Source organism: Berghia stephanieae, chromosome 8, assembly GCF_034508935.2.
Source record: "Berghia stephanieae isolate SIO BIC M18660-M18661 chromosome 8, UCSD_Bste_1.3, whole genome shotgun sequence".
Taxonomy (NCBI): domain Eukaryota; kingdom Metazoa; phylum Mollusca; class Gastropoda; order Nudibranchia; family Aeolidiidae; genus Berghia; species Berghia stephanieae.
The window spans coordinates 38,354,930-38,374,854 of record NC_088367.1 but is presented as its reverse complement, the minus strand read 5'-3'; the positions used below and the strand labels follow the sequence as shown (position 1 = coordinate 38,374,854).

Sequence of the window (19,925 nt, the reverse complement as noted above, 5' to 3'; positions counted from 1 at the left end):
CCTTTGCTCCAGAGGCCATTGCAGTTTTCTCCCATAGTGGGCAGGGAGGTACATACTGTGTCTTCTACCTCTATCCCCCTGTGTCTGTTTTCCAACATGCTTTCTGTCTTTGTCTTGGAATGAGATTACTTGGTTTTGTTCTGACTGACCCTGGCCGGAGTCCTTGACTGGGAGGGAAACAGTCAAATGTATAGTTATAGTTTTGGGAGATGATATTGTTTTCCTTGTAAATCATCTCTCTGTTATGCACTGTATTATGTTTTGTTATTATATTATATATTTGTAAACATTTGAGTGTTTTCCTCTTAGTAGTGCTTGTGTCTGGATGAGACTTTTAGCTGTCATCTGCATTTTTTGCCAAATTGGGACCTAAAATTTGCCCAAAAATTTGCCAAAAAGACCAAAATTTGCCGAGGAGAACTAAGCGTTTCAGTAAAAATTAACACGCGATACAGAAAAAAAAATATATATAAAAGACAATTTATTACATTTAAGGAGGCTACATTTATTACAAAGTTGTTACAAAGATATTAAAGGATCATTATCCGTAGAGAGTAGCTTCCCTTGGTTTGGGCCCAGGCAAAGCTGCAACATTTCTCAAGTTTCGCACTTTTTTTTCGTTATTTTGTTTTCGCTTCTTTTTTGTTTCCCCAAATTTGCCAAAATTTGCGGATCGCCCTGATATTTGCGGCCGCAAAAAATCCAGATGACAGTTTTAGGTGATCTCAAACTAAGCACACTGATAGTGTGCTCTTGGAATCTACATCTGTTCCCTATTTTGACCAATTCCCCTTTGTCTGCCTTATTCTTGGATGCTTTAATTGTAATTCTAGAAATGTTTACTATCCCATTTTCTTCCTTTTTACTGGCGCTGATATGACCTTAATGTGTTGCAAGCGCCGTAAAACCCTTAAAAACAAAAACAAAAACAAAACCATTGCAGTTTTCTAGACATCTTGTTACACTTGTAGTTGTAGTCTTGTGTTTACCGGCAACGTACTGTGCCATTTCAATGTATTTGGGGGTTTGGTCCAAGACAATTGCAGCACGGGTTGTGTAGCTGTCTGAACTCCATTCCCCTTGAGAGATGTCGTGATGTTTTAGTTATGCTGCCTATGTGGGTTTTTTTTCTCCATGAGAAGTTGTTCAGTGATGTTTTGCTGGTTTTATGTTCGCTAGCGGTTAGATTGTTTCCATGGAACTGTAGAATGTGTCTTGCATGATCTTCTTTTTGTAACATTGGAGAGGTTTGCACTTTTTGAAATTGTACTACACCATCCCCCCCCCCCCCCCCCCCCCCCCGTTGTAAATTATGGTACATAGATTGTGTTGTAATGAGATTTTCGATAAAGGAGCCAATTATCATCAATTATTAGCCCTACTTTTGGGTTGACCACATCTGGCAGATTGATAATTTAGATCCAAAGACGACTACTCCGTGGGACCCCAGATGTTAATGTTACATTGTAACTTGCATTACATGTGCAATGTCTGATGTTGAACCTTCAAGTATGACTTAGTGTGATCTTCAAATGCAGAAATGTAAATGTTGCTGCTCGAAGCTCGAAGAAATAAATAATAATGTGAAGTTGAATGTAAGCTTCAATTTAATTACAAAAACAGATCAAATGCTTAACTACCACATCATCTCATTCATCTGTGGTGTTTCATTCATCCTGTTTTGTTGATAAAGGGGAAACCCGAAACATTCATTTGATCTGTTTTTGTAATTAAATTGAAGCTTACATTCAACTTTACATTATTATTTATTTCCTCAAATGCAGGAAACTTAGGATCCATTCTAAAAGTTTATCTCCGATACTGATACCATAAAACATGCATTTATGAAGGAGACATTGGTGAGGGACTCTATTGAATGCCTTTGAGAAGTCCAACAAGATGCAATAAACCAACTTGCTAACTCTTATTCACATTGTCAGCAAGATCCTGAATAGTTATGTGACCTGTTTTTCCGATAACAATATGCATTTTTGTACAAAAATATGAATAATAAATTTTGTATTTGGAGCACTTGGCTTGTAGTTGGTTTGTTTACAAATAACTTCTCCACCGGTGACGTCCAATCAAGGGATGCTACTCTTCCGCTAATCTCATTCCCTATACAAGAATAAATCACAAAACAATACAATAATTGATTCAATTGTAATTTAGAACAAATTTATTATTTTTGCATCCTGTAAATATGGCATAAAATTTATTATAATCTGGCATGACAGTTTTTTGCATTGCTTGCGGGTGCGTTGATTTGCATTGTGACCATAACATCTGCAATTTTTTTCAAATTTTTGCAATTTTAGAGATTTTGCAAAGAAAAAAAAAACATTTTTTTTTTGTAAAGGCAAATTAAAAAGACGAATTTTTTTTTTTTAATTGTGTAGAACGTGAAAGAAGTCGATGGAGTTGATAGGTGGTGTGCGTAAGACGATGATCAAACATGCTTCGTGATTCTCCCTCAGATAAGCATACACACACATAGGTACTATGTATACTATACAAACAACGCACATGTAAGACATTAACTGACACTTAGCACTACAAGAAGAGCGATGGCATCTTTCGTTTCCATTCAACATAAAACAATTCGCAAAAAATAAAATTTTCAAAGATGCGCGAAGGAATGTCCGGTTTGTTCGAGATTTCCGTTTTGGCCCTGGAAAGTGTTCGAGATTTTCGTGTTGCCAATACTAACAAAATAGAGGAATTAAAATGGGCAATTGGATTCAGTAGTCTGATGTCACGCGCCCGGCAACGGCGGCCATCTTGGTTCTAAACAAAGAAAATCATTACTTTTTATTCTTCATGCTGGTTAGAAATTTTCATTCCCTTTTCATATGCCTTGTGATCAGAATGTGTAAAAGTCAAAACATGATCAAATTGATGGGTTTTTTCCCCTCTGGATACGTGTTTAAGCTCGCCGGATAAATATTTCATACGGCGTCCGCCATTGTTCCAATAGTTTAGAGCCAGTGTTACTAAGTTACCATACGTCATTAGGAAGGAAGTGACTTTACGACTGTTGAAGACTATTGTACCACATTTGAGTTTGAGATTTCCGTGATTTCACGATTTCCATGCTCAAGTGTACTTTGTATCGGATTTCAAAAGTGAATGTTTTATTTATACAAGATTTTTTATCATGAATATCCCAAGAACAGCTTTTTAAAATATAAATTTATTTGTATCCATAATTGTTTTCACTATGATGGTTAAATTTAGTCATCATTTTCTATTTTTATGACGAAGACAAAATGAACCAGTCGTGGTAGAGAAAACAAAGGGAAATAAAAGTTCAATTAGGTCGCCCTCCAACATCTAATTACTGTTCACCATGACCTCCACCAATTAGCGTAAACATAAATACAGAAAGAAATGAAACTACTACAGTAGAACTCGGAAATAGCGAGTTCGATGTGTCCACTCCTGATTACTCGCTATTCCCCAGTTGCTGTACAAAAAGATGGAAAGACAATGTGTGTGTGTGTTTGTGCGTGTGTGCCGCGCGTGCGTACAAATGAATGTGTGGATAAAGTGGGGTGGGGGTGGGGTTGAACACGGCCTTCGTTAACTACGTAATGGTTGAAGTTGATCCATCCCTTCCATCTCCATCAAGATTTCGTGTATGTGTGTGTGTGCAAGTGTTTGTATGCACTAGGCATGTTTGATGAGGTAAGCAAGCGCATCACTCAATCACTGACCCACTGAAATGATGGTTCCACACTCCCCTCTCTTGCTGATTGTGTCGTTCGTTAACAAATGCTACTCGCTGACCGATGCTGCTAAGCGGTATGAGGCATGTTGACATGTTGGCTACCAGTGTTTACCTCGAGCGTCGCGTGCACCACATTGGGTGAATAATTGACCCCCACCCCCAATACACACACACCCAACCCCCACCCAAATTTGTTTCGCCTACTACTACTATGTACTACTACAGACTAGGCTACTATGTAATATTACTCGTAACGAAAAATAAGAAAAGAAAAGAAGCTAGGATAAAAAATTTTTAAATCGTCCTTGTCTGTTGTTTTGCTTTACTTCGTTCAAAGTCCTAGGCTGGGGCACGAAATGCTCGTTATTTCCGAGTTGACCTCTTTTTCATACTCCCTACTTTCATGCTAATTTTATTGACTCAAATAAGAGAAAAAAAATGGGGATTTAGATTTTACTCGCTATTTCCAAGTACGTTACTTTCATGTTCTACTGTAATAAGTCCAAATTAAAGAACCTGAACAAAGTTTAAAATTAACAATGTAAAATTATACATTATGACGACTCAATCAGCCAAAATGAATGCGATGACAAAGCTTCAGGCCTCCTATCTCAACATGAAAACTTAAGGGATTAAATTACAGTACAATGACCTTAACTCTTTCCTTACCAGACATTTTCATGATTTTGTCAAAAACCTCACACCCAACTAACACGAACATAGATTTTGTATCATTCAAACACAATAGCAGTAAGTTCTTGCGATAAACGATTTCTTTAGCAAAACATGCTCTACAACACACTGTTCATTTTCTTTACATTTTATGATGTACAAAAGAAATTAGAATAAGAAAAGTGTTGGTTGTATCGTAACGGATGTGACGATTTTCCTCTAGTTAGTAAGGAGAGGGGTAAGCTTCAGTGGAAGACAACTATAAAAATATCTATTTAAATTTGTTTTCCTCTTTTGAGTCAGAGCCGCTGTCCCTCTCTTTGTTCCTCAAACATTCCACAAGAACAGAATTCAGATTGATGGCTTTCATACACGAGGATAGGTGGATTAGGCGGCCCACTGGAGTGGTTATGTCTTGGCTTGGGCCCACACAGTGAATCATGATACGCAGCGTGGACCGTCGACATTGAGTGTCCAGAAATGACACAATGTTGGATACGACTGGGACACCTTGCTCTGTTAAAAGGCCCTGGGATAGGAAATAAAAGACAACAAAGATTCATATAGCCAAATTTCTGTTGCTTCACAACAGGACAACAAAGTAAATGATAATATTTCAATTTTTTGTCTTCTGCTTCTTGTTTGACATGTTGACAAATATTCTATGACCAAAATATTTTTTTAAAATAATTGTAACTTCAATAATTAAAAATCTTTCATTTCAACCAATGTTAATATATTTACAGGTCTGATAACGAAACAATTATGGGCCGATATTTAATTGCTGTAATTTAATATTTAGCATTGATGTGATACAATGGGCATCAGATTTAACCTGGGATTCAGAAATCCCTGTTTCATAACCCTATATTTTATTAGTAAATAAAAATGCATTCAACGAACCAGATCATTTTGCCCCCAAAAAATTGGATACAACAGGGATAGTGGGACTAGCAATAAATCATCTTTGTAGCTGAGTCCCGTTATTATATCCACCCAAACAGAATTTGAAGCAAAGCAATACTGAGAGAAATCTTTTAAAAGCAACAACAACAAGTAACGCGTTTCGAGTAACCTCAAATAAATCAGACGACGTGACTGTGACTCCCATTCCTGTAACTGTAATCCCCACCAAACCTCATCCCCTCTTCCACTTACTTCAGGACACAAGGCAGGTTGGAAAAATGCAACATTTAATTCTACCTTCTTCCTTTCCTGTACTTTCCACCCATTCCAACTGCGCCACTGACAGCCACTAAGTGCACTTCAAAACTCGAGTCGCACACAATCCTACCCTCAGGCGTCACAGAGAGCTCTTCACCATCTCACTTCTCATTGGGCATAGTTACCTAATCAGTCATCTTAACAAAGCCACTGCCACATTATCTCATTCATCAGTAGTGTTTCATTCATCCTGTGTTTTTGATAAACCTGAAATGTCCTTTTTTATCTGTTTTCGTAAATTCAATTGAAGCTTACATTCAATTTCACATTGTTATTTATTTCTTTGAGCTTCGAGCAACAACATTTACACAAATCAGTCACGAGACACACATCCTTCACTCTAAGTGTAGCATACTAGTTCTAAGTGTATCAACATGTTGATCGGTCGGCCACGCACCTCTCACTATCCTTTTATTGCGTCGCCATGGGTACTCAAAGTACACAAAGAAAATTCAATAGTACACAAAATAACTGCAACTCGCCCACTCCCACCTCATCTCCTTTCCGTATAGGTTATGTGTGTCATGTGTGCCTTCCTCTTTTCTTCTTGAGTATGTATTTTTTCTCAACTGGGTACTAAACTTGCGACCCCCCCCCCCCCCCCCCCCTGTTGTAGCCGTGTTACAAGAATTATTTCCCCGTTATAGCCATGCATGATTTATATGAATAAAATAGGCCATAGAATGGGTATTTTTAAATTTCCCATTGTAGCCGAGCTCCTGTTGCAACCGAGGCCGTTGTACGTGCCTTGTATTGTAATCTCATAAGTAAAATTCTCACTGGTGAAGGAAGAGGATGGGTAGCCGTAAGTGAAATGCTAGGTACAGCTGGGTGCAACAGGCAATGTTACTGTTATGTTGTATAACTATTTAATCTGTTACAAAACTTTTTATCTTTTGCCTTGAGTCATGTAAAACACACTGTAATTCCCTATATTTTGGATTAACAAAGTTCTTCTTATCTTATTTCATATTATCTTTAGACTTGATGCAGTGTGGTGCACTGTAGTCAATTATTCATTATTTACAAAAATTACAATACTTTCCTCTAAGATTTTGTTTTTAAAAAATCTCAATCTGGAAGAAATAATCCGAATTTGGCCAATTTTGGCTAAAAAACAACAACTTTGCATTAACCCAATACATCAGTATGAGTGGCAGGATTGCAATCCCTGACTTTGATACCAACCTCTCTAAAGTTGTTGAAGAAATCTGACAGGAATTCCCGGACCATATTCAGCAAAGTGTTATACTTGTCCAGTTTGGAGAAACTCTGGCATCTAGCTCGCCTGGATCCGTCTCCACCCCAATCATCACTGGCCACTGCTGCTCTCTCCTCATTATTACCTCCATCCTTTTTATCTTCATCTCCAAATCCTCCATCATTGTCCCCATCATCAGTTCCTTCGTTGTTCGACTCGGATAGTTTTTTATCATCACCATTCTCATGGTCCTTCACTGATAATCCCATCTGACTGATGCCATCAGTCTGGTGATTCAAATCTGCAACTTTGGAATCAGCAACTGTGCTCTCAAATTTATCTCCCTTTCCATGTGTTGGGTTCTCACACTCCATGCTCTCATCACCATCTTCCTCCTCCTCCTCGCTGTCACCCATAGACGGTGAAAACCCACCAGATTTATTTGAGTCTGTACTATGTCTTGCCATATCCGCATCAATCCCTTTCGCCTCAAAATCTTCTGTCACAGCAGAAATGGAGGACAATTCTGGCTTAGGTGTTTGGTCATCATTTGGCATATCTTTCTTATGGACAGATTCCTCGTTTACTTCCTGTGACAAACATGATGATGTTGTCTCGCGTTCTTCATCCATTTTTACCCTTGACCTCATCCCATCAGCCAAATGACGTTCTCCAAAATGTCCAACTTCCTGTTGATCCATCAAAGATGATGAAGATGATGTCAACGGCACAACAGTATCTTTATCCATACTTAAAGTTTTCTTCTTCAATTTCCTCGTTTCCTGCGGAATTTTCCAGACATCCACTGCACCGCTTTCCGACACCAAAGCAGCGTCTGCCCCATCAACAAGAGGGGAGGCAACTCTTCTCTCAGACCATGACAGGAACTCCATCTCCTTCATCACACTGTGAGACTGGTGCTTTGGGCTTGGTTCAGGAGTAGCAAAAACATGTTTGGGAGTAGTTTCCCCTTGTCCTGCCCTCTCAGACCATGATTTTGGTTCTGATTTATTGCCTCTTGACAATGACTTCTCTTCCTCCTCCTCTTCCACATTTGTTGATCCCTCCCAAGATTCAGAAGCTGTGACAGATGTTAATTTTGTGTCTGATTCCTCCATGGATGACTGCTTTTTATGTTGATGGTGATGGTGGTGATGTCTGTGCTGATTGTGCTGGTGGTTGTGATGATGATGTCTGTGCTGGTTGTGATGGCGGTGGTGACGTTTGCTGTCATGCCCATCGTGGGGAGTGTTTGCAATAGAATCATACAGTCCAAGTCGTCTATACAAGGCAATGAGGATTTTCAAGATGTTTTGAAGGAGTTTGGAAGCTGTTAATAGAAAGTTTTATATAGTTTATGAAAAACATTTGAATTATCTTTTCCAGAATTTGTTTTTAATTTCATGAAAACACATCATGTATACATGATTTTCTTTTTTCAAAAGGAAAACTACAAAGTATAAATCAAACTTTAAAATGTTGCTGAAAATATGCGAATTTAGTTAAAAACAAAATTACAATAATAAACATTTCATCACTGACATATAACTACTTGTATAGAAATTTAAGTGAAAATAATTTGTTGATTGACATTTTGTAGTTTAAAGTGATGAGCCTGAAAAACCTATGAGGAAGTGAAAGAACAACAATAAAAAAGACCCCAAAAAAATAAAGATTAAAAGAAATTGCAAAAGAGGAAGTGAGATTCTTTGTCAATTATTTCGACAATGGAAACGAAAATCAACTCAACTTACAAGACATAAGTTCAATCCTGACTTCTAGGCTGCGACAGAAAATGTGGTTGAGGAGGGTGATGATGATGTTGATGGTGTCACTGCTGTTGCTGAGGTTGATATTGCTGCACAAGGACCTCAGGTACTTTGTGATGGCCTCTGTGATTGATCCCATACATGTCTCTGGAATTTGCAGATAAAATTACAGTACAGGGGGGGGGGGGGGGGGGGGGAGATTAGTAAGGAACTTCTCCCTCATCTAAACTGAGTGGACACTAAAGTCTGACCCATGATTCAGAAGTATGGTTTCGGACTCTGAATCGAATGATAGGTACAAATCCAATGGTTGTTTCCCCCCATTAAATTCATTAACTCTCTTCAGACTGAAGTTTTCTTACCTCTACAAGCAATGAAGGGTTTTTAAAAACCAAGTTAATCATAAAGTTATTGTTATATCTTAATGAAATATGATAAGTAATTAGTTTGAAATTTACTATTATATATAACATAAAATGCACCACTCTGCCTATAACAGTTTTAATGATGAAAGTGTGTATATCTTGGTTTTCTGCAAAAATTCAGAGAAAATGTAATGAATAAAATGAGTATTATACTTCTAAAAACTGTTTTTGAGTCATCAAATCTAAGAGAAATCACCAAACAATACAAAAATTCAAAAGTAACTAATAAAACATCATTCTTGAGCATAATCCCCTTTTGAGTGGCATATTTTGAAGCAATTCGGATCAGAAGCTAAAAATATAGATAAATATAAATTCTTTGTCCATCTTGACTGACTTGCTCTAAACCTCTATAAAATTGAAACAAGTAATCGAGTATCAATACTGCCCTGCACTATTCAATGGTAATATGTTTAACTAGCGTTGAGATGTGTCACACATGCAAAAGCACTTGAAAACGAAATTATTTATATATCAGGAATTAGTCTACACAGCCGGTGACTGGTCCCCTGTATTTACGGGATTAGTCCTATGAGATTAAAAATGCTATCAGTTTATGTGGAATTAAGACCCTAGATCTGACCGATATGGATGATACAATGTGTGATGGTAACGGTGGATTCTTGGCCTTCAATCATTTCCTTAATTAATTAGGACCAAGGGTTCAAACCAAAAATTAAGCATCTCAACAGTGTACCCTTGGGAAAGGCATTCCTTGTTCTATCAGCGATGGAAGTCCCCATGGTGTAAAGCATCAACACCTTTGTCCAAATATTGTATTTTGTCATTGATAGACTATGCTTTACTTTACCCACCAAATCCAATGCATGCTGTTGTCATCAGGAGATAATCCTTTCTCTTTAGAATTATAAAGCACTTGGAGGGCTAGTAAATGTTTCACAATTTAAACATTAAAAAAAAAAATTATTAGAGTTCCTGTGTACAGTATGTGCATATTTAAGGAACCTTGAATCTTATATTTGAGAAAAGGCTGAGAGACAGCCTGAGCTTTCAAAGCAAGTGTCATTTCTACCACAAACGGTCACAGTGGGTTGATCTCCTGCTTGATGGAACATTTTGATCCAAAGCAATTCCATCTAAATTGTTAGAACGGAACCCCTGTCCATCAAAAGTAAAAGGAGATAGGGCAGTACGGTCTTTTAGATCATGCAGAAATTAGTATGAGATAAAGATCTGAACAAGTGTGCATGAAAGGTGCCAGACAAAGCAAGAAAGAAAAACACAAGATAAAAAAAGCATCCCAAAAATCAGTCTACCTCGACTGGGGATCGAACCTCGAACCTCCTAAGGGTGTGCAGTTCGATCCCCATTCAAGGTAGACTGATTTTTTGGGATATCTTTTTTTTCTTGTGTTTTTCTTTCTTGCTTTGTCTGGCACCTTTCTTACACATTTGTTCAGATCCTTATCTTATAACAGTGACTGCTCCTTCATTTCTGAATTAGAAATTAGTATGCTATACACTTGTGTCCAAAAATAATAATAGTTAGCAATTGTCATTGTCCATCCAACACTACAAAAATCTGATTCCATGAATCATTTGCTTCTGAAGGCCTTTCATTGTAACAATGGAGAGGGTAATGGAGGAAACAAAATTCAAATGGTCTTACCCATAGCAGTGATGCCAGCAGGATAGGTGGTGAATCCATGGAGAATCTCCATGATACTTGATTGGCTGGCAGTTTCCTGCTGATAACTACGAGGAGTTTGTGTGTATGTGAAGGGGAGGGGAGAAGTGGTAAGATAAATAACTGAGATTACTATTTTCTAAAGTCTTTGCATGTCATGTGAGAAGAAAGGACAAAATTCTATAAATAGGCTATGACAGTTACTTATTATTAAGAAAAAGAAATGTTGAAAACTTTTGTACATGATGTGATTGGATATGTTATAACATGTAATAGTACATAGTCTAGACATGATCTGATTGATATGTTATAACATGTAATTGTACATAATCAAGACATGATTGTATTGATATGTTATAACATGTAATAGTACATAATCAAGACATGATTGTATTGATATGTTATAACATGTAATAGTACATAGTCAAGACATGATTGTATTGATATGTTATAACATGTAATAGTACATAATCAAGACATGATTGTATTGATATGTTATAACATGTAATAGTACATAGTCAAGACATGATTGATATATGTTACATGAATGTTAATATCAACTATTGTATGATATGTATAACTGTAATATACATTCAAGACATGATTGTATTGATATGTTATAACATGTAATAGTACATAATCAAGACATGATTGTATTGATATGTTATAACATGTAATAGTACATAGTCAAGACATGATCTGATTGATATGTTATAACATGTAATAGTACATAATCAAGACATGATTGTATTGATATGTTATAACATGTAATAGTACATAGTCAAGACATAATGTGATTGATATGTTATAACATGTAATAGTACATAATCTAGACATGATCTGATTGATATGTTATAACATGTAATAGTACATATCAGACATGATTGTATTGATATGTTATAACATGTAATAGTACACAGTCTAGACATAATGTGATTGATATGTTATAACATGTAATAGTACATAATCTAGACATGATCTGATTGATATGTTATAACATGTAATAGTACATAGTCTAGACAGGATCTGATTGATATGTTATAACATGTAATAGTACATAGTCTAGACATGATCTGATTATATGTTATAACATGTAATAGTACATAGTCTAGACATGATTGTATTGATATGTATAAACATGTAATAGTACATAATCAGACATGATTATTGATATGTTATAACATGTAATAATACATAGTCAAGACATGATTGATTGATATGTTATAACATGTAATAGTACATAGTCTAGACATGATTGATTGATATGTTATAACATGTAATAGTACATAATCAAGACATGATTGTATTGATATGTTATAACATGTAATAGTACATAGTCTAGACATGATTGTATTGATATGTTATAACATGTAATAGTACATAATCTAGACATGATTGTATTGATATGTTATAACATGTAATAGTACATAGTCTAGACATGATCTGATTAATATGTTATAACATGTAATAGTACATAGTCTAGACATGATTGTATTGATATGTTATAACAGGATGTGTTGATGTTCATACCATGAACCAAACTGAGCATTGTTTACCTCACATGAATTGCCTTTAATTTGGACAATAAAGATTATTATTATTATTATTATGTAATAGTACATAATCAAGACATGATTTTATTGATATGTTATAACATGTAATAGTACATAGTCTAGACATGATCTGATTGATATGTTATAACATGTAATAGTACATAATCAAGACATGATTGTATTGATATGTTATAACATGTAATAGTACATAGTCTAGACATGATCTGATTAATATGTTATAACATGTAATAGTACATAGTCTAGACATGATTGTATAGATATGTTATAACATGTAATAGTACATAGTCTAGACATGATTGTATTGATATGTTATAACATGTAATAGTACATAGTCTTGACATGATCTGATTAATATGTTATAACATGTCATAGTACATAGTCTAGACATGATTGTATTGATATGTTATAACATGTAATAGTACATAGTCTAGACATGATTGTATAGATATGTTATAACATGTAATAGTACATAGTCTAGACATGATTGTATTGATATGTTATAACATGTAATAGTACATAGTCTAGACATAATGTGAATCAAATTAATTCTAAATCTTTGAACTTTGTCTAGAGTAACTGACGACCAACATTGTCCACATAAACGTAACAAGTGATGCTATTAACTTTTGTTACCCAGTACTAGTCTTTGAGTCTCTGGATAATCAGGGTCTTGGAATTATTTCCGTGTATCCTTGTACATACACTTGACATTACTTAACTTAGAAGACAAGACACCAAACCACTCTTCATATAGCCTAAAAATAAATTTTGATAGAAATTCTAATGAGAATGCATGTGACAGTTACCCAATTTCTTTAGAAGCCTCTAAAACGGCTGTGATGAAGTCTGGATCTGCAAAGAGAGCATTGAAATGGGTGTCGTCATTGTCTACACACATCAGGATGTGGGTCAATTCTGTCGTCTGCTTTAGAAGATCACCTGGTCATGTGAAGAGATCATAACGTACAAGTTAAAACAAACCAATAACAAATATTTAGAGGGCATTTCATGGTTTCACTGCGATCAATGAAATTTTTCAAGATGTTTCAGTTACTTTTCCAAGACATCAGTTACAATTCATTTGTCAGAACCTTTGCTGCATTTTCATAAAAATTGTAACTCCCTAAGTCAATTACTCATTCTCCCCGAGATGACTAGAATGACGTGTGTAAAACCAATTTTACCCATCTTGGTAGTTGTAGTCTTTGTCATTTATCTTGACTTTTTCAAGAGTGCTTGGCAAACTAAGATAAACCATTAAAAATTCACAGAACCAGAAAATGCTAACTTGTACCTATATTAAAGAGACAGAAGTCGGCAATTACTTTTTTTTTTTTAAAGAAAGAAAAAGAAAAAGAACAAAAGAAAAGAAAAACAATTCAATTGCTTAAATTCTACGAAAATTGAGAAATGGAAACAAGCGATGACATAAAACGTACGTACAAGGGGATATCATCGAAAAATACCACTGTTTTATGGTGAATAATTGAGTTATATCCCCTGGATCACAAATCGAGATGCGTTTGGTTGGTAATCGAGATCCCCCCCCCCCCCCCCCCCCTCCCTCTCTCTCTCTCTCTCTCTCTATCTCACACGCACACACACGTCCACACACACTTACACACACACACACACACACACACACACACACACACACAAATTGAAAGAAAGTAGCTGGACAATAAAATTGGTGGTTTATATCAATACAATGATAATCTATGTCAGAAATCCTAATCGCCATCCATACAATACAACTTGATACAACACAGTTGCTGGAAACGATGGTCAAAATCCCTTTGAATTCGGAGAATCAATAGAAATGTTTATTATTATTTAAAGGGAAAAAAAACCGGAAACTTTTACCGTCTTTGATGGTGATGGTTGTTTTCGTTAAACCGTTTATTCATTTTATGGAAAGGGGTAGCCCTATTCGTCCTTAAGGTCGAATAGCTTCAACCGTGGTTGCCGTACGTACGGACAAATCGTGTTGCTTGCACTATTCGTCCTTCACACTAAAGCTGGGCAATATTCCGTTTTTGCTTTTACTGAGCTGGATTCGAATCCACGTAATTACATGATATATCCGTATCGTCTTAAATGTTTCACAAACCCCACCTCCTCTGTTTGTGAGTCAAATAATCAGTTATGTGTGTTTTTTTTTAGGTGTGTGTATGTGTGTGTGTTAATTTCGTGGGGTTTTTTTGTTTGTTTTTTTCTTCTGGGATATGATTTTTATTCCAGAATGGTGATTGATTTCTTATAAGGAACAATTGTCGTGTTCTCCTATTGGTAAGTATCCAATTCAAATACCTGCTCGAGAGTTTGGGTTGGCTAGGCACAGAGGAAGATTCGGCAGGTTTTCTTTGTTTTGGTTTCTTTTTTTTTTTTTGTTTTGTTTTTTTTTTTGGAGGGGGGGGGGTTGTTGTTTTGTTTTGTTTGCTGTTGTTTTTTGTTTTGTTTTTTTTTTTTTGGGGGGGGGGTTATTGTTCTTTTTTATTTGTTTTCTCTTGTTGGTATTTTCCCTGCTTTTGTTTGAATTGTGTGTGTGTGTGTGTGTGTGTGTGTGTGTGTGTGTGTGTGTCTATTGTGTGTCTACGTGTGTTTTGCCTTTTTACATTTTTTTTTCAATCTATAATAGTGGGTAAGCACTCAGTAACTATTTGTTTTAAATGACTAGTATTCAATTTGTCAAAATATTATATTAGTCATAATAGTATAAGCAGCGCAAGAAAAAAAAAACAACACCAAATTTCTGTATCTGTTAAGAAGCAGTTTTATAAAAAAATGTTATAATCTTGATAATAGGATTCCACAGTCTGACGTCACGTCCGCCTAGCAACGAATCGGCTGGCTCTAAACAAAAAAAATCCGTGCTTGGTCCGGGCAAGGAATAATTGGAAAATCGCTCAAAAAACAATTTTTATCTTAAATATGGTCCAGTGTTTTGTACCAGATTGTCTACACCAGTCAGAGAGTCACTCCTGCAAGTTTTACAGATTTCCAAATGGACAGGCAGACAAAAAATTGAAGAAAAAGTGGATCACTTTAGTCAGGTAAGCACGCACGCCTCGTCGAACATTTGATAGAGTTCGTAGTCCAGATCTAGGTCAAGTTCTAGCTTACGTAGACCTATATTTTATGATTAAAGTGTACAATTGCACGAAATTATAAATAAAAATACATTCCAAACTAGGTTTTTATTGAAGTTAAAGCAAAAATGATATCTCAATCGTTTTGATGTTAAGGCTGATAAACTGAATGAGAGTTAAGTTCTACTGATAAGTGATATTTTTTTTAAAGGAGAACAAGAAGAAAGAGAAGAAAATATTTGTTAAAATCTTACTTTAAACTCGATACCTTTATGGCAAAATGAAAATAAATAAATAAAATAACGCAACCTCTCCCCCCCCCCCCCTCCCCTCACGCAGATATCTCTCTCTCTCTCTCACACACACACACACGCAAACACACATACTTTCCTCTTTTTTTTTGGAAAGTTTCTCTGATTCTCTGCCATGCCTCCCCTCCCCGACAACCGAGGTGGCAACCCTGTGTGAACAAAGCAAGATGGCGGCAGGGACCTCTCTCCTTTACCTGTGCCCGATTGTTGACACTCCAAAGTTTCCATCACCGCACTGTCCAGTACAGTACTGACTGAAATAAAGAGAAAACGCCAGTCTTGCCACACTCAACCCCAAGATCAACTTTAACTGTGTAAATTTAAGAATTCATATTTTTATATATACCTAGTCAAAATCATCAAAAGAAGTAATGAGGAAGTGCGACATTTTGCTGAATGTGCGATTTCATAAAAGACAGGCGAGAGACCCACCAGTAACCTAGTCTCTTGCACACCTTTGATTTATCATGCATTGAGCTGGTGTCAAACAAGATAGTCTAAAACAAAGTACTTATCAAATTAAGTAATATGCCCAACAGAATTATTGTTTGTTTTTTTAATCTTTTCATTTCAGGAGAAAGGACAAAAGATCCAACATCATCATCAAGAGTGTGTTCTTGTCACTTCAGAGATGGTGACAAAGCCAACCTCCCTGAATGGTTTGACAGAAATAAAAATAAATTGTTTCCATCAGAGCCAGAAAGAAAGAAAAGAAAAGTGACACAAGGAATTCCCACCCCATCTCAATTGGCACCAACATCAAGAAGTCCACCACCACCACCACCACCACCATCATCATCATCATCATCATCATCATCAGCCCAACTCTCTTCATCATCATCACAAAGTCCCACCTTTAAAAAAACCAGATTCCTCATCATCATTATTTTCCTCCTCATCATCATTCTCATTATCTTCTCCCTCATCATCATCTCAACTCTCGTCACCATCATCACAGGATTCCATCTTTTAAAAAAAACAGATTGTAGAACAAGTGAGGATATTTTAAATAGAACAACAAATTTAATTCAAGAACAAGAAATTACAGACAAAAATAAGGAAATAGCTAGCTTTAAAAAACCCAACTAAGTTAGATTCAACGCACTTACACTGTTTCAAGCCTTACAGAAAAAGTTCTTCGAATGGAGACAGGTGTACATTGTTTTAAAATATTTAATATTATTGTTCAATATGTTGAGTGCTTTAGAGGTAACATTATTTATTATAGTGGATGGGAAGTTCAGGAAGAGGCAGTTGCATTAAAAGACCAAATTTTCATTATTACACTTATGAAACTTAGACAGAACTACGCTAACCTTCATATTTCACAATTGTTTAGCGTTAGTGAAAGTACTATAACAAATATTATACAAACTTTTATTCATGTTTTACATAAGCCATAAGCTTCTCTTTGAAAATGTTATGAAGGTTACATGCCCTTCTAGACATAAAAATAAACTATCAGCTCCATCATCATTTTTAATTTTCCAAATTGCAGAATGATCATTGATTGTACAGATGACCAAATTGCTATTCCTAAAGAAATGGATAAACAACGGTTAACTTATTCTTCTTATAGGTCCATGAATTCTGTTAAAGCTCTTGTTGGTCTGAGTCCAAATGGTGTGATAAATTTTATTTCTAAACTGTATCCAGGGTCTGTCTCGGATAAGGTCATTGTACAAAATTGTGGATTACTAAAACTTTTAATTTTAAGCCCTGGAGATTTAATTTTAGCAGATAAAGGTAATAACGGTAAAACCCCATCCTGATTCAAGATATTTTACCTCAAGGAGTAACTGTAAATATCCCTCCCTTTTTACATAATAAATTTACTGAAAATGAGATTTTATTAACAAAAGAAATTGCTTCATGTAGAATTCATGTTGAGAGGGCTAATGAAAGACTGAAAAATGTTAACATCCTCTCATATATTCCAACAATGTTAAGAGAAACATCTGATATTATTTTTCAATTTGTTGCAGCACTTGTCAATCCCCAGTCTCTTATTAAGGAGACTGCATTTTGTTAGCTTTGCCATTTATTTTGTACAACACACATATTTTGTTCATCATCATCAAATCACCATTCAAAATAATGGTTTTGTAGGTCCATACATGATTTTACAAGATAAACATGACAAATTATGGCATTGTTGTATCAATGTATGTTCAATGTCATTAACATTGTTAAATAAAACCACACAAATTAGTTTTGGACTGAATCAACCCAAGGCATCATCAAGATAGATCTGTGGAAGTAAAAGAATAAAAGATTCAAATTTAGAGCTGCGACCATGCTCAATAGGCAAAAAACAAACAAACTAATAAAACGTCTGTTGTGGTCTTGTGGTATGACACTCGCTTTCAGATCAGAAGGTCCTGGGTTTGGGCCTCGCTCGGCGCATAGTTGAGTCCTTGGAGAAGGCTCTTTACTCACAATCTCTCACCGTACTCAGGTGTCAAATGAGTACCTGGCCGTTAACAGCGTTGTCTCTGTCCGAAAAAATTGTAATATCGCCCAACAGGCATCATGTCCCGTCTTACATATTAAATGTTGCTGTTGGCCAGGGACCCCTTGTAAAGCACTTTGAGCACATTTAGTGGATATTACGCTGTATAAAAACTCAATTAAAAAAACAAATTAAGTGATTCTTTCATTCATCTTGCTTTGTTGATAAGGGGGAAACCCGAAACGTCCATTTTATCTGTTTTCGTATATTTAATTGAAGTTCACATTCAATTTCACAATGTTATTGATTTCTTCGAGTTTCAAGCAGCAACATTTACATTACACCTTAACCCAATAGGAAATTTAGTTTACCGTGACTAACACTGGTCTAAATAAATCCTTTATTCATCCCATAGAGGAAATTAATCTCTAGGGACTATTCCCAGGGAAGACTGGAATAACCGCGGTGCAGCGCCGCAAATTGAGCTAGGGCGAGGTGACTTGCTCAAGGCCACACAGCGCAGCGGCGGGTGAACGAACTCGGTACCTTTCGGGTACGAAGCAAAAACCGTACCGCTGATCCACGCTGCCCCACATGAAGTATGATAAAATGTCTAGCGTGATTGGTGATTGTGATGCTCATATGAGTATTATAATAAAGGTTACAACACGATACTAAATAGTATGTAGTAGACTATAGTCAATAGCAACGAAAATTAGCGAAGCAAGACTAAGACCTCACAGACTCAAAGTCCGTGGTCCATAAGATAAAAACACAATAGTTCAATGACTCCCTCTCTCTCTCTCCCTAACTAAAATCGAACGTAAACAGTTAAATATTTCCATTGGATATACTAAATCTGCCTAAACTCAAAGTAAACTGATTATTGTCCAACAGTAGTTTTACGGAGATGTGAGATTTTGAGAGTGAGAATGAGAAGACGAAATGACTTACCTTCACAGAATACTCTTTATTCTTCATGCTGGCTTGAACTTTGCCGAACATCAAGCCATCTGAGTAAGTGAAAGTCAAAACATGACCTGACTGATGATGATTTTCACCTCGCGAGACACTTTTATGCTCATTGGAGAAGTATTTCATAAGGGCGGTGATGGAAATAGAGTTCGTGTCAGCCATTTTTCTCGACTGTTTAGAGCCAGCCGGTTTGTTGCCATGCGTTGCTGCGCAGGATTACGTCACGACTTAGGAAGCCTATTCAGTGAGTGCCATCAATAATAGCTTGAATTTAGCCAAAATTTTTGAACGATGTCGATACCTGTCCTTTAACTTCAGAAAATGTTGTTATAAGTTGTACAGTGTACAGTCTTGAGTAGACTAGCTGTATGACATAATGATAGATTTAATTCATGGCGAATTCAATGCGTTTTCAAATTGGCAGTAAACGAGGTAATTGTATAGACGGGATGGAATTTGGCGGCTTTAAAACACGCAAATTAATTCCAAAGCCGAAAGCACAACCTCTGCATTTAAACTTATCTCCATAGACGATGTCAATATATTAAAGATTAATAAAGGACACTAATACCAAGTCCTCAATATTTTCAGTACTTCATTCGTTAGCTAATACTATTAAGTATTTGGTATCCACTTTTGCCCTGACGAGAAGTTAGAATGTCAACGGGCTGGGATTTAAAATGTCAACGGGTTGAAACTGGGTGAAATAGAATGATACAGAACATAAAAGCCCAGTTCGGCCTAAGAACAATAACTTGCCTATGTTCTTAAACTCAGAACAAGGGGTAATGTTGTCAGGGGGTTGGGGTTGTTGTTTTGATCTGGGTATGGTCTGATAAAGTTACGATTACTGGCC

At 36.1% G+C, this 19,925-nt stretch overlaps 1 protein-coding gene and 2 long non-coding RNA genes across 8 annotated transcripts in view; 1 reads left to right on the top strand and 2 right to left on the bottom strand.

Annotated features, from left to right (window-relative positions):
* Positions 1-2,152: 2,152 nt before the first annotated feature.
* Positions 2,153-19,925, bottom strand: part of LOC144978625 (uncharacterized) — a 70,302-nt gene continuing 52,529 nt past the window's right edge. For 3 of the 6 annotated variants that reach the window (XR_013646555.1, XR_013646556.1, XR_013646557.1), the window contains 6 exons: positions 13,049-13,181; positions 10,651-10,736; positions 8,582-8,743; positions 6,815-8,157; positions 3,054-4,931; positions 2,153-2,749 (listed from right to left, as the gene is read on the bottom strand). Coding sequence is in view for 3 of the 6 variants with exons in the window: in XM_078924925.1 (XP_078781051.1) it covers positions 4,674-4,931; positions 6,815-8,157; positions 8,582-8,743; positions 10,651-10,736; positions 13,049-13,181 (1,982 nt within the window). In the remaining 3 variants the exon portion in view is untranslated. Of the gene's footprint in view, positions 4,932-6,814; positions 8,158-8,581; positions 8,744-10,650; positions 10,737-13,048; positions 13,182-19,925 lie in introns of all 6 variants that reach the window. The other 3 variants (XM_078924925.1, XM_078924924.1, XM_078924926.1) reach the window with 1 other exon arrangement.
* LOC144978630 (uncharacterized) lies at positions 15,059-16,403 on the top strand. Its single transcript, XR_013646559.1, has 2 exons — positions 15,059-15,295; positions 16,217-16,403. It is a non-coding gene; the product is annotated as an uncharacterized LOC144978630 (long non-coding RNA).
* On the bottom strand, positions 17,720-19,336 carry LOC144978629 (uncharacterized). Its single transcript, XR_013646558.1, has 2 exons — positions 19,049-19,336; positions 17,720-17,893 (listed from the first exon to the last, which is right to left on the bottom strand). It is a non-coding gene; the product is annotated as an uncharacterized LOC144978629 (long non-coding RNA).